At 47.5% G+C, this 15,056-nt stretch overlaps 1 protein-coding gene across 5 annotated transcripts in view; it reads left to right on the forward strand.

Moving 5' to 3' along the window:
* The window catches only part of LOC129869371 (DENN domain-containing protein 1B-like), a 316,391-nt gene that overhangs the window by 273,328 nt on the left and 28,007 nt on the right, over positions 1–15,056 (forward strand). For 3 of the 5 annotated variants that reach the window (XM_055943716.1, XM_055943717.1, XM_055943718.1), the window contains 4 exons: positions 855–956; positions 6,440–6,530; positions 9,469–9,509; positions 14,683–14,718. In XM_055943716.1, coding sequence (XP_055799691.1) covers positions 855–956; positions 6,440–6,530; positions 9,469–9,509; positions 14,683–14,718 — 270 coding nt within the window. The other 2 variants (XM_055943720.1, XM_055943719.1) reach the window with 2 other exon arrangements.

Genomic DNA, 15,056 nt, shown 5'->3' on the forward strand with positions numbered 1-15,056 from the left:
CGTGTCTTTGTGAGACGCAGAGTAGGTGAACGGATGATCTCCGCATGTGTGGTTCCCACCTTGAAGCATGGAGGAGGAGGTATGATGGTGTGGGGGTGGTTTGCACTTTAGTCCTGCTATCATTTGTTTTTCAACAGGACAATGACCCAACACACCTCCAGGCGGTGTAAGGGCTATTTGACCAAGAAGGAGAGTGATGGAGTGCTGCATCAGATGACCTGGCCTCCTCAATTACCTGATCTCAACCCAATTGAGATGGTTTGGGATGTGTTGGACTGCAGAGTGAAGTTAAAGCAGCCAACAAATACTCAGCATATGTGGGAACTCCTTCAAGACTGTTGGAAAAGCATTCCAGGTGAAGCTGGTTGAGAGAATGCCAACAGTGTGTAAAGCTGTCTTCAAGGCAAAGGGTGGCTACATTGAAGAATCTCAAATATAAAATATGTTTTGATTTGTTTAACACTTTATTGGTTACTACATGATTCCATATGTGTTATTTGATAATAAAAATAAAGAAAACCCTTGAATGAGGCGGAAAGGGGAGGTTGTACAACTGAATGCATTCAACTGAAATGTGTCTTCTGCATTTAACCCCTCTGAATCAGAGAGGTGATGGGGGCTGCCTTAATCAACATCCACGTCTTCGGCGTTACTACGTTTTTGGAGGGCGAAAAATATCTTAGAAGTAGAAATGGATGGTCAACTCAATTTCTGTGGTCCTTTATGAGATCAGTAATGTGATGTTTTAAAAGTATTCAACCATAGAATATAAAGGGTTTGTAGACATAGACTATGTCTGGTTATCTGGTTCTAAATGTGTGATTCTGATCTTCTTCTCTGCTCTCCCTGGTCAGGGGGAACCAATCACATTCTGCGAGGAGAGTTTTGTGGCTCACCGCTCCAGCACCATGAAACACTTCCTGGAGATGGCTGTCAACCTGCAGCTCTTCAAACAGGTAACACTGCTGTGTGTGTGTGTGTGTGTGTGTGTGTGTGTGTGTGTGTGTGTGTGTGTGTGTGTGTGTGTGTGTGTGTGTGTGTGTGTGTGTGTGTGTGTGTGTGTGTGTGTGTGTGTGTGTGTGTGTGTGTGTGTGTGTGTGTGTGTGTGTCCTAATAACTGTAAAATAACAGGAGTTATTTAAGCCTTTGATTAAACTGAAAGCTCTTTCGATCTTCTCTTTTCTTCAAACCAACAACCACAGACAAAAATGCACCCAGGATACCTTCACTCCTTGATTAGGAAACATAAACTATTAATAGATATACCTTCAAAGCCCACACAGTCCTAGAAACATTCCCTTTTCACCCCGCCACAGTTAGACTGTTCCTCCCCAGCCCTCGTACGTTGTTGTTGATTTATCCCTGAGAGGCAGCAGAGAGCTTCTTAATCAGCTCTTTGTTTCGGTCTCTCTGTCTCTCTCTCTCTGTCTCTCTCTCTCTCTCTCTCTCTCTCTGTATCTCTCTCTCTCTGTCTCTCTCTGTCTCTTTCTCTCTCTTTCTCTTTCTCTCTCTTTCTCTCTTTCTCTTTCTCTCTCTCTTTCTCTCTCTGTCTCTTTCTCTCTCTGTCTCTTTCTCTCTCTCTCTCTGTCTCTTTCTCTCTCTCTCTTTCTCTACTCTTTCTAGCTCTCTCTCTGTCTCTTTCTCGCTCTGTCTTTTTCTCTCTCTGTCTCTCTGCCCGTCGTCCATAACTTACCCAGGCAGCACAGAATGCAACCCACCAACAGTTCAAGGACAGCCACTCCCTCCCTCCCTCCCTCCCTCCCTCCCTCCCTCCCTCCCTCCCTCGCCTCCCTCGCCTCCCTCGCCTCCCTCGCCTCCCTCGCCTCCCTCGCCTCCCTCGCCTCCCTCGCCTCCCTCCCCTCCCTGCTCCTGTCTGTGTGGTAGCGTAGAATGGGATGTGGCGGTTATCTCTCCTCCTCTGTTGGGTGGCGATGGAGTCACTTATCTCTTCTCTTCCTGTTAAAGTCCTGTTCTCCTATTAAAGTGAGAGAGGCCAGTGGTCCGTTCGACTGCTCCGGCCGTGACCCACATCCGCTCACAGATGCGCGCGCGCACACACACACACACACACCATCCCTGGTCCGTTCAGTACAGAACAGTGGAGGAGAGCTGCCAAGAGAATGTAGGGGAAAGGCTGTCAACGATAACCTGCTTTCTGTCAACCCTTTGGCCCCTACACACACACACACACACACACACACACACACACACAACCACTCTTCTATAGTGAATGGTTTCAGGACACTGAAACTGCAGTGGTTTAGTGGAGACTGGCTCAGGGATGCTTCCCCCTCCTGTAGGCAGAGAGAACAGCTTCATATACAGACCTCTATTAACACAGGCGGGGCTGAAGCGCTGCCCGTTTACTGGATCAGCCACAATACCAATCACACATCAGATCATACTCAAAGTAGGACCGCATTTACAAAAGTGGATAAAAGCCAATCAGTCTGATATTAAGGAGAACTTAAGGTTTTCACACTTCAACGTATGAGCTGTGTGTGACGGGGATGTTGACAGGGATGTTGTGTGGATGTCAGAGCTACCGTGTAAGTTCATACCAGCAGTTAACCCTTGTGTTCTAGAACGTCCTCCAGAAATCTGGAACCCCCTCCACAGTAATCTAGAACACTGCAGTGAGGATTCCAATCTCTGGCCCACAGATGGCCTGCTTCACTTGCCTGCTGTTACTGTGTACGTGCAGCAGTACAGGTGGACACCAGATGATATCTTAACATCTCTCATCCTTACAGCTGTAGAACGTCTGATACTTTATCAGAATCATATAGACTTTTCTAGTTTATTTATCTATAAAATCCCTTCACAACAATAACATTTAGGAAGGGGTTGCTGTATGTTTCAGCTGTTTGATTCATCAGTCTTGGGTTTCATCTGTGTCCTCATCTGATATACATTTGATTTGTTTTCATTTTTATAAATTAATGCTCGAGTCCTTAATTGAAACAATAACAAAGCGGGGCACCCCGCCTCTCTTTTGGTAAAAAGTTGAGGGATGAAAAATGTAATATATATACAGTACCAGTATAAAGTTGACACACCTACTCATTCAGGATTTTTCTTTATTATTGACCATTTTCTACATTGTAGAATACCTCATGAAGCTGGTTGAGAGAATGACAAGAGTGTGCAAAGCTGTCATCAAGTCAAAGGGTGGCTACTTTGAAGAATCTCAAATGTAAAATATATTTTGATTTGTTTAACACTTTTTTTGTTACTACAAGATTCCATATGTGATATTTCATAGTTTTGATCTCTTCACTATTATTCTACAATGTAGAAAATATTTAAAAAATAAACCAGAGACAGCAGTGTAGAGAGAGATGCCGTGGACCTGGTGTCCTTGCCGTGGACCTGGTGTCCTTGCCGTGGACCTGGTGTCCTTGCCGAGGACCTGGTGTCCTTGCCGAGGACCTGGTGTCCTTGCCGTGGACCTGGTGTCCTTGCCGTGGACCTGGTGTCCTTGCCGTGGACCTGGTGTCCTTGCCGTGGACCTGGTGTCCTTGCCGTGGACCTGGTGTCCTTGCCGTGGACCTGGTGTCCTTGCCGTGGACCTGGTGTCCTTGCCGTGGACCTGGTGTCCTTGCCGTGGACCTGGTGTCCTTGCCGTGGACCTGGTGTCTTTGCCGTGGACCTGGTGTCTTTGCCGTGGACCTGGTGTCTTTGCCGTGGACCTGGTGTCTTTGCCGTGGACCTGGTGTCTTTGCCGTGGACCTGGTGTCTTTGCCGTGGACCTGGTGTCTTTGCCGTGGACCTGGTGTCTTTGCCGTGGACCTGGTGTCCATGCCGTGGACCTGGTGTCCATGCCGTGGACCTGGTGTCCATGCCGTGGACCTGGTGTCCATGCCGTGGACCTGGTGTCCTTGCTGTGGGCCCGGTGTTCTTGCTGTGGACCTGGTGTCCTTGCTGTGGACCCGGTGTCCATGGTCCTTGCTATTGTTGAGCCATGTCTAATTACTGGACACAATAACTGGGGGTAATTAAATGCAGAAAACACATTTCAGTTGAATGCATTCAGTTGTACAACTGACTAGGTATCCCCCTTTCCCTAATTTGATACTGGAGGGGGTAGAAAGGGGGGGGGTGGGGGGGTTAAGTGGGGCTTTGGCTAGGTGCTGATTTGGGTTGAGATAAGTGTGTTTTTGCCTTGGTGATGATGTGTGCTAATTGGGGCAGGCTAAGGGAGCAGCTAGCTACCACACGGTGGTTAAAACCTGCAGTGTCATTTCTCATTAGCAGGATTATAACGAGTCGGTCAGGGCTACAGGAGAGAAGAGGAGAGCCTTGCACTAGGTAGTTAGTTAGCCTAGCGCTCCACTGAGAGATATGCCCAATCCCTGACAAGATACAGGCAGACTGCTAATTGTACCCACAGAGGGCTGGGTCGACACAGCTCTAAAATCAACATTTTTATCTATTTAACCCTTATTCCACCAGAGGCCATATGCATCAAGCATCTCAGAGGATCTGATTCAGGATCTGATTCAGGATCACTTTTGCCTTTTTAGATCACAATAATCTTTCAGATCATAGAACACTTTCTGGTTTACAGAAACGACCCAGGTCTGGTCAGGTCTCCCAGCACCTCCTGGGTTGAGCTGGTGTGTTCATATCAGCTAGGTTATGACCCAGGATCAGTTCTTATCCTGTGCCTGTGATGTTTTTAGGACTTTATTGAATAAATTAATACAGTGTATTTACATTCTTTTATTTTTTGGGGGGTTGTTAAATCCCTGTAGTTGTTTTATCTGAGAATTGCTGGTCTTTTTGCTCAACGTTTATAGCTCAGAGGTCTGTCTCTCTGTGTGTGTGGGGGGGGACGTGTAATGTCTGGCCTTATAATGAACATATTTATGGGAAGTGTTTTATAAACTCCATGTGACAGGAAATGAAGGTTCCTGGTGCATCAGACACCAGACTTGCAACCCAAATGGCACCCTATTCCCTAAATAGTGCACTACTTTAGACCAGGACCCTGGTTAGTAGTTCAGTACTTAGGGAATAGGGTGCCATTTGGGATGCTGAAAAGGCCTCACCATGCAGTCTCCCAGCCAAACCAACCCTTAGCAGGCAGCAAACTGCCCTAATCCCCACAACCTGCTCCACATTACCCCTCCTCTCATCATGAGACATGTCTGGAACAGGTAGCATTAAACACACTTGCCCAGTCGGGTGTGTTCTTTCCCCTGTTGTTCAGCCTCGCGCCATACCCCCCCCCCCTCCCCTTCCTCTCTCTCTCTCTCTCTCTCTCTCCCTCTCCCTCCTCCCTCTCTCTCTCCCTCCTCCCCTCTCTCACTCTCTCCCTCCCCCTCGCTCTCTCTCCCTCCTTCCCTCCCTCTCTCTCCCTCCTTCTCTCCCTCCACTCCCTCTCTCTCCCTCTTTCTCCCTCTTTCTCTCCCTCCCCCCTCTATTTCCCTCCCTCCTCCCCTCCCCCTCTCTCTCACTCTCCCTCACCCCTCTCTGCCTGCCTCCTCTCTTCCTCACCCCTCTTTCTTTCCCTCCCCCCCTCCCCCTCTCCCTATCTGCCTCCACCTTCTCTCCCTCAAAGCTCTCTTTCCCTCACCCCTCTCTCTCTCCCTCCCCCCTCTCTCCCTCCTCCCCTCCCTCTTCCCCTTCCCTCTCTCTCTCCCTCCTCCCCACCCTCTTCCCCTTACCTCTCTCTCTCCTCCCCACCCTCTTCCCCTTACCTCTCTCTCTCCCTCCTCCCCACCCTCTCTCTCCCTACCCCCTCTCTCCCCCTCTCTTCCTCACCCCTCTTTCTTTCCCTCCCCCCTCTCCCTCCCCCATCTGCCTCCACCTTCTCTCCCACACCCCTCTCTTTCCCTCCCCCTTCCCTCTCTTTCCCTCCCCCTTCCCTCTCTTTCCCTCCCCCTTCCCTCTCTTTCCCTCCCCCTTCCCCTTCCCTCTCTCTTTCCTCCCCCTTCCCTCTCTCTTCCTCCCCACCCCTCTCTCTTTCCTCCCCCCTCCCTCTCTCTTTCCTCCCCCCTCCCTCTCTCTTCCTCCCCAGCCCTCTCTCTTTCCCCCCCTCTTTCCTTCCTTCCTTCCCCCTCCCTCTCTCTCTCTCTCTCTCTCTCTCTCTCTCTCTCTCTCTCTCTCTCTCTCTCTCTCTCTCTCTCTCTCTCACTCTCTCTCTCTCTCTCACCCTCCCCCTCTCTCCCTCCTCCCTCTCTCTCTCTCACCCTCCCTCCCTCCCTCCTCCCCCCTCCCCTCCATCTCTCTCTCTCTCTCTCCCTCTCCCTCCTCCCTCTCTCTCTCCCTCCCCTCCCACTCTCTCTCCCTCCTCCCCTCCCTCTCTCTCTCTCTCCCTCTCTCCCTCCCCCTCGCTCTCTCTCCCTCCTTCCCTCCCTCTCTCTCCCTCCTTCTCTCCCTCCCTCCCTCTCTACCTCCAGTCTGTAATGCTGTGTTGTAATTTATGTTGCAGCTTATTGACGGCCGTCTGGCCAAGCTGAACGCGGGAAGAGGCTTCACTGACCTGTTCGAGGAGGAGATCACTGAGGGGGGTTTCTGTGGAAGTGAGTGGCACTACACTACACTACACCACTACACTGCTACACTATTACTACACTACACCTACACCGCTACACTACATCACTACACTACACCGCTACACTATTGCACCACTACACCATTACGCTACACTACACCGCTACACTACACAACTACACTACGCAACTACACCACTACTACACCACTACACTACACCAGTACTACACCACTACACTACACCAGTACTACACCACTACACTACACCAGTACTACACCACTACACCACTACACTACACCACTCCTACACCACTACACTACACCGCTACTACACCACTGCACCACACTACTACACCACTACTACACCACTACACCGCTACACTACACTCCACTACTACACTACACTACACCACTACACTACACTACACCACTACACTACACCGCTACACTACACTACACCACTACACTACACCGCTACACTACACTACACCACTACACTACACCGCTACACTACACTACACCACTACACTACACCGCTACACTACACTACACCACTACTACACCACTACACTACACCGCTACACTACACTACACTACACCACTACATCGCTACACTACACCACTACTACACCACTACACTACACCACTACACCACTACACTACACTACTACACCACTACACTACAACACCGCTACACTACACCACTACACTACTACATCGCTACACTCCACTACTACACCGCTACACTACACCACTACATCGCTACACTACACCACTACACCGCACCACTACACTACACCACTACTACACCACTACACTACTACACTACACCGCTACACTACACCACTACTACACCACTACACTACACCACTACACCACTACACTACACTACTACACCACTACACTACAACACCACTACACCACTACACTACTACATCGCTACACTCCACTACTACACCGCTACACTGCTACATTACACCGCTACACTACACCACTACACTACACCACTACTACACCGCTACACTACACCACTACATCGCTACACTACACCACTACACTACACCACTACTACACCACTACACCACTACACCGCACCACTACACCACTACACTACACTACTATACCACTGCTACACTACACCACTACACTACACTACACCACTACGCTACACCACTACACTACTACACCACTGCACTACACCACTACTACACCACTACTACACCACTACACTACACCGCACCACTACACTACACTACTATACCACTACACCACTGCTACACTACACTGCTACACTGCACTGCTACACTACACCACTACTACACTGCTACACTACACCACTACTACACTGCTACACTACACCACTACTACACTGCTACACTACACCACTACTATACCACTGCTACACTGCACTGCTACACTACACCACTACTACACTGCTACACTACACCGCACCACTACACTACACTACTATACCACTACACCACTGCTACACTACACTGCTACACTGCACTGCTACACTACACCACTACTACACTACACCACTACTACACTGCTACACTACACCGCACCACTACACTACACTACTATACCACTGCTACACTACACTGCTACACTACACCATTACACCACTATGCTACACCACTATGCTACACCACTATGCTACACCACTACACTACACCACTACGCTACACCACTACATTACACCACTACACTACACCACTACACTACACCACTACACTACACCACTACACTACACCACTACACTACACCACTACACTACACCACTACATTACACCACTACACTACACCACTACATTACACCACTACGCTACACCACTACATTACACCACTACACTACACCACTATGCTACACCACTACACTACACCACTACATTACACCACTATGCTACACCACTATGCTACACCACTATGCTACACCACTACACTACACCACTACGCTACACCACTACGCTACACCACTACATTACACCACTACACTACACCACTACACTACACCACTACACTACACCACTACATTACACCACTACGCTACACCACTACACTACACCACTACATTACACCACTACACTACACCACTACATTACACCACTACACTACACCACTACATTACACCACTACACTACACCACTACGCTACACCACTACATTACACCACTATGCTACACCACTACACTACACCACTACATTACACCACTACACTACACCACTACATTATACCACTACATTACACCACTATGCTACACCACTACACTACACCTCTACATTACACCACTACACTACACCACTACATTACACCACTACACTACACCACTACACTACACCACTATGCTACACCACTACACTACATTACACCACTACACTACACCACTACACTACACCACTACATTACACCACTACATTACACCACTATGCTACACCACTACACTACACCACTACATTACACCACTACACTACACCACTACATTACACCACTATGCTACACCACTACACTACACCACTGCATTACACCACTACACTACACCACTACATTACACCACTACATTACACCACTACACTACACCACTACATTACACCACTACACTACACCACTACACTACACCACTACATTACACCACTACACTACACCACTACGCTACACCACTACACTACACCACTACGCTACACCACTACATTACACCACTACGCTACACCACTACATTACACCACTACATTACACCACTACACTACACCACTACATTACACCACTACACTACACCACTACATTACACCACTACACTACACCACTACACTACACCACTACATTACACCACTACACTACACCACTACGCTTCACCACTGCACCCCTACACTACACCAGTCCAATAAAATTCAAGTTATCAGTGTGTCTCATCACAATCACTTTCACATCTCTGTGTCTTTCATTATGTGTGCCTTTGATGTCTTGCAGGTAATTCCAAGTCTTATCAACAGTGGGTGCACACCGTCAAGGTATACAAAGAGGATATGCAATTAAAATGAATTGAGTGTATTTTATATTTTAGTTTAATCTATCTCTCTGTTTAGTCAACAAAGCAAACTGAAGATGCTAAGAATGTGTTTTCTGTGAGAGAGATTTGATACATAGAGAAAACTCACTGTCCGTACACACGACTTATGTTTGTATGGAAATTCCAGATGTCTGTTGGATGGAAATCCTGTGTGTGCTTGTGTCTGTCTGTGTGTGTGTGTGTGTGTGTGTGTGTGTGTGTGTGTGTGTGTGTGTGTGTGTGTGTGTGTGTGTGTGTGTGTGTGTGTGTGTGTGTGTGTGTGTGTGTGTGTGTGTGTGTGTGTGTGTGTGTGTGCGCGCGCGCGCGCGCCGCAATTATGTGTTGTGTGTGTTGCAGAGAGGCGGAGCACTGATCAACACTGCGGTGACTAAGGCAAGTCCAGCTGTGAAGACGGCCTATAGAAGGCTGGATCTATCATACAGTCCCTGTCAGACCTCGTCTAATACGTCTGATATGTTCAAATACTGGAGCTGCTCTTGATTTAGTTTGGAACCGCTGGAATAGTCCCAAAAGTGCAAATGCCAAGGCAAATCAAGCACACCTCAATTACTTTCATACGGGACAGATATAACATGTATTTGTCTCATGTCTAGTCCTAACCCTAAGACGTGTATTAAGTCATACAGGTTCTCACTCTGCATATCTGAAAGGTAGAGTCCTGGGATGCTGGTAGCTGGTAGATTCTGAAAGGTAGAGTCCTGGGATGCTGGTAGCTGGTAGATTCTGAAAGGTAGAGTCCTGGGATGCTGGTAGCTGGTAGATTCTGAAAGGTAGAGTACTGGGATGCTGGTAGCTGGTAGATTCTGAATATCTGAAAGGTAGAGTCCTGGGATGCTGGTAGCTGGTAGATTCTGAAAGGTAGAGTCCTGGGATGCTGGTAGATTCTGAAAGGTAGAGTCCTGGGATGCTGTTAGATTCTGAAAGGTAGAGTACTTGGGATGCTGGTAGATTCTGAAAGGTAGAGTCCTGGGATGCTGGTAGCTGGTAGATTCTGAAAGGTAGAGTACTGGGATGCTGGTAGCTGGTAGATTCTGAAAGGTAGAGTCCTGGGATGCTGTTAGCTGGTAGATTCTGAAAGGTAGAGTCCTGGGATGCTGGTAGATGTCATTGTTCTACTAGGACTGTTCTAGTATTGTTGGATGTACAGAACCAGTCAAACGTTTGGACACACCTACTCATTCCAGGGATTTTTTTTTTCTCACAATTTTCTACATTGTAGAATAATAGTGAAGACATCAACACTATGAAATAACACATATGGAATCATGTAGTAACCAAAAAAGTGAAACAAATCGAAATATATTTGAGATTCTTCAAAGTAGCCACCCTTTGCCTTGTTGACAGGTTTGCACGCTCTTGGCATTCTCTCAACCAGCTTCATGAGGTAGTCACCTGGCATGCATTTCAATTAACATCTGTGCCTTGTTAAAAGTTAAATTGTGGAATTTCTTTCCTTCTTACAGAAGATAGCCATATTTGGTAAAAGACCAAGTCCATATTATAGCAAGAACCGCTTTATTAAGCAAAGAGAAACAACAGTCCATCATTACTTTAAGACATGTAGGTCAGTCAATCCAGAAAATGTCAGGAACTTAGAAATTTTCTTCAAGTGCAGTTGCAAAAACCATCAAGCGCTATGATGAAACTGTCTCTCATGAGGACCGCCACAGGAAAGGAAGACTCCTGTTCAGAAGTCTTATGGCTTGGGGGTAAAAACTGTTGAGAAGCATTTTTGTCCTAGACTTGGCACTCCGGTACCGCTTGCCATGCGGTAGTAGAGAGAACAATCTATGACTGGAGTGGCTGGGGTCTTTGACAATTTTTAGGACCTTCCTCTGACACCACCTGGTGTAGAGGTCCTGGATGGCAGGCAGCTTTGCCCCAGTGATGTATTGGGCCGTACGCACTACCCTCTGAAGTGCCTTGCAGTCAGATGCCGAGCAATTGCCGTACCAGGTAGTGATGCAACCGGTCAGGATGCTCTCGATGTTGCAGCAGTAGAACCTTTTGAGGATCTCAGGACCCATGCCAAATCTTTTTAGTTTCCTGAGGGGAAAATGCTTTGTCGTGCCCTCTTCACAACTGTCTTGTTGTGTTTGGACCATTCTAGTTTGTTGTTGATGTGGACACCAAGGAACTTGAAGCTCTCAACCTGCTCCACTACAGCCCCGTCGATGAGAATGGGGGCGTGCTCGGTCCTCCTTTTCCTGTAGTCCACAATCATCTCCTTAGTCTTGGTTACGTTGAGGGATAGGTTGTCATTCTGGCACCACCCGGCCAGTCCTCTGACCTCCTCCCTATAGGCTGTCTCGTCGTTGTCGGTGATCAAGCCTACCACTGTTGTGTCGTCTGCAAACTTAATGATGGTGTTGGACTCATGCCTGGCCATGGAGTCGTGGGTGAACAGGGAGTACAGGAGGGGACTGAGCACGCACCCCTGGGGAGCTCCAGTGTTGAGGATCAATTGTGGCAGATGTGTTGCTACCTACCCTCACCACCTGGGGGTAACCCGTCAGGAAGTCCAGGATGCAGTTGCAGAGGGAGGTGTTTAGTCCCAGGTTCCTTAGCTTAGTGATGAGCTTTGAGGGTACTATGGTGTTGAACGCTGAGCTGTAGTCAATGAATAGCATTCTCACATAGGTGTTCCTTTTGTCCAGATGGGAAAGGGCAGTGTTGAGTGCAATAGAGATTACATCATCTATGGATCTGTTTGGGCGGTATGCAAATTGGAGTGGGTTCTAGGGTTTCTGGGATAATGGTCTTGATGTGAGCCATTACCAACCTTTCAAAGCACTTCATGGCTACAGATGTGAGTGCTACGGGTCTGTAGTCATTTAGGCAGGTTGCCTTTGTGTTCTTGGGCACAGGGACTATGGTGGTCTGCTTGAAGCATGTTGGTATTACAGACTCAATCAGGGACATGTTGAAAATATCAGTGAAGACATCTGCCAGTTGGTCAGCACTTGCCCGGAGCACACGTCCTGGTCGACCGTCTGGCCCCGCAACCTTGTGTATGTTGACCTGTTTAAACGTCTTAGTCACGTCGGCTACGGAGAGCATGATCACCCAGTCGTCCGGAACAGCTGAGGCTCTCATGCATGCCTCAGTGTTGCTTGCCTCGAAGCGAGCATAGAAGTGATTTAGCTCGTCTGGTAGGCTTGTGTCACTGGGCAGCTCGCGGCTGTGCTTCCCTTTGTAATCTGTAATAGTTTGCAGGCCCTGCAACATTCATGAGCGTCGGAGCCGGTGTAGTATGATTCAATCTTAGCCCTGTATTGATGCTTTGCCTGTTTGATGGTTCGTCGCAGGGCATAGCGGGATTTCTTGTAAGCTTCCGGGTTAGAGTCCTCCTCCTGCACCTTGAAAGCTCTACCGTTTCGCTCAGTATGAATGTTGCCATGTAATCCATGGCTTCTGGTTGGGGTATGTACGTACAGTCACTGTGGGGACGACGTCCTCAATGCACTTATTGATAAAGCCAGTGACTGATGTGGTGTACTCCTCAATGTCATCAGAAGAATCCCGGAACATGTTCCATCTGTGATAGCGAAACAGTTCTGTAGCTTAGCATCTGCTTCATCTGACCACTTTTTTATAGACTGAGTCACTGGTGCTTCCTGCTTTAATTTTTGCTTGTAAACAGGAATCAGGAGGATAGAGTTGTGGACAGATTTACCAAATGGAGGGCGAGGGAGAGCTTTGTACGCATCTCTGTGTGTGGAGTACAGGTGATCTAGAATTGTTTTCCCTCTGGTTGCACATTTAACATGTTGATAGAGATTTGGGAGAAACTGATTTAAGTTTTCCTGCATTAAAGTCTCCGGCCACTAGGAGCGCCTCCTCTGGTTGAGTGGTTTCCTGTTTACTTATTTCCTTATACAGCTGACTGAGTGCGGTCTTAGTGCCAGCATCTGTCTGTGGTGGTAAATAAACAGCCACGAAAGGTATAGCTGAAAACTCTCTAGGCAAGTAGTGTGGCCTGCAATTTATCACAATATACTCTACTTCAGGTGAGCAAAATCTAGAGACTTCCTTAGATTTCATGCACCAGCTGTTGTTTACAAATATGCACAGACCGCCCCCCTCGTCTTACCGTAGTGTGCTGTTCTATCTTGCCGGTGCAGCGTGTATCCCGCTAGCTGAATATCCATGTCGTCATTCAGCCACGATTCCGTGAAACATAGGATATTACAGTTTTGATGTCCCGTTAGTAGGATATTCGTGATTGTACCTCGTCTAGTTTATTGTCCAATGATTGCACGTTGGCGAGTAATATTGACGGTAACGGCAGCTTTCATACTCGCCTTCTGCGGGTCCGGACGAGGCATCCGGCTCTACTTCCTCTGCGTCGCTTCCTCTTGCGAACAATTGAGATCTCGGCCTGCCGGGTGCTTGGAGAATATCGTGTGAGTCCTGCTTGTTGTTGTTGTTGTTGAAAAAGTCTTTGACTAATCCGAGGTGAGGGATCGCTGTCCTGATCTCCAGAAGCTCTTTTCTGCTGTAAGATACGGTTGCAGAAACATTATGTACAAAATAATTTACCAATATCGCAAAAAATAACACATAATAGCACAATTGGTTAAGAGACCGTAAAACGGCATCCATCTCCTCCGGCGCCACTCAAATAAATGTTCATTTTTTAAATACTTTTTTGATTACTACATGATTCCATATGTGTTATTTTATAGTTTTGATGTCTTCACTATTATTCTACAATGTAGAAAATAGTAAACATTTGATTGGTACTGTATATGTTTGTTCGTGTGTTTGTTCGTGTGTTTGTTCGTGTGTTTGTTCGTGTGTTTGTTCGTGTGTTTGTTTGTGTGTTTGTTCGTGTGTTTGTTCGTGTGTTTGTTTGTGTGTTTGTTCGTGTGTTTGTTCGTGTGTTTGTGCGTGTGTTTGTGCGTGTGTTTGTTCGTGTGTTTGTTCGTGTGTTTGTTCGTGTGTTTGTTAGTGTGTTTGTTAGTGTGTTTGTTAGTGTGTTTGTTCGTGTGTTTGTTCGTGTGTTTGTGCGTGTGTTTGTTCGTGTGTTTGTTCGTGTGTGTGTGTGTGTGTGTGTGTGTGTGTGTGCGCGCGCGCCGGTAAATGACAATTATGTGTTGTGTGTGTTGCAGAGAGGCGGAGCGCTGATCAACACTGCGGTGACTAAGGCAAGTACAGCTGTGAAGACGGCCTATAGAAGGCTGGATCTATCATACAGTCCCTGTCAGACCTCGTCTAATACGTCTGATATGTTCAAATACTGGAGCTGCTCTTGATTTAGTTTGGAACCGCTGGAATAGTCCCAAAAGTGCAAATTCCAAGGCAAATCAAGCACACCTTAAATACTTTCTTATTTTTATTTTATTTAACTAGGTACGACAGTAAAGAACAAATTCTTCTTTAACAATGACGGTCTGCCCCGTCTAAACCTTCCCTAACCCAGACGACGCTGTGCCAATTGTGTGCCGCTCTATAGGACTCCCCATCACGGCCGTTTGTGATACAG

Source organism: Salvelinus fontinalis, chromosome 14 (genome assembly GCF_029448725.1).
Source record: "Salvelinus fontinalis isolate EN_2023a chromosome 14, ASM2944872v1, whole genome shotgun sequence".
Lineage (NCBI taxonomy): Eukaryota > Metazoa > Chordata > Actinopteri > Salmoniformes > Salmonidae > Salvelinus > Salvelinus fontinalis.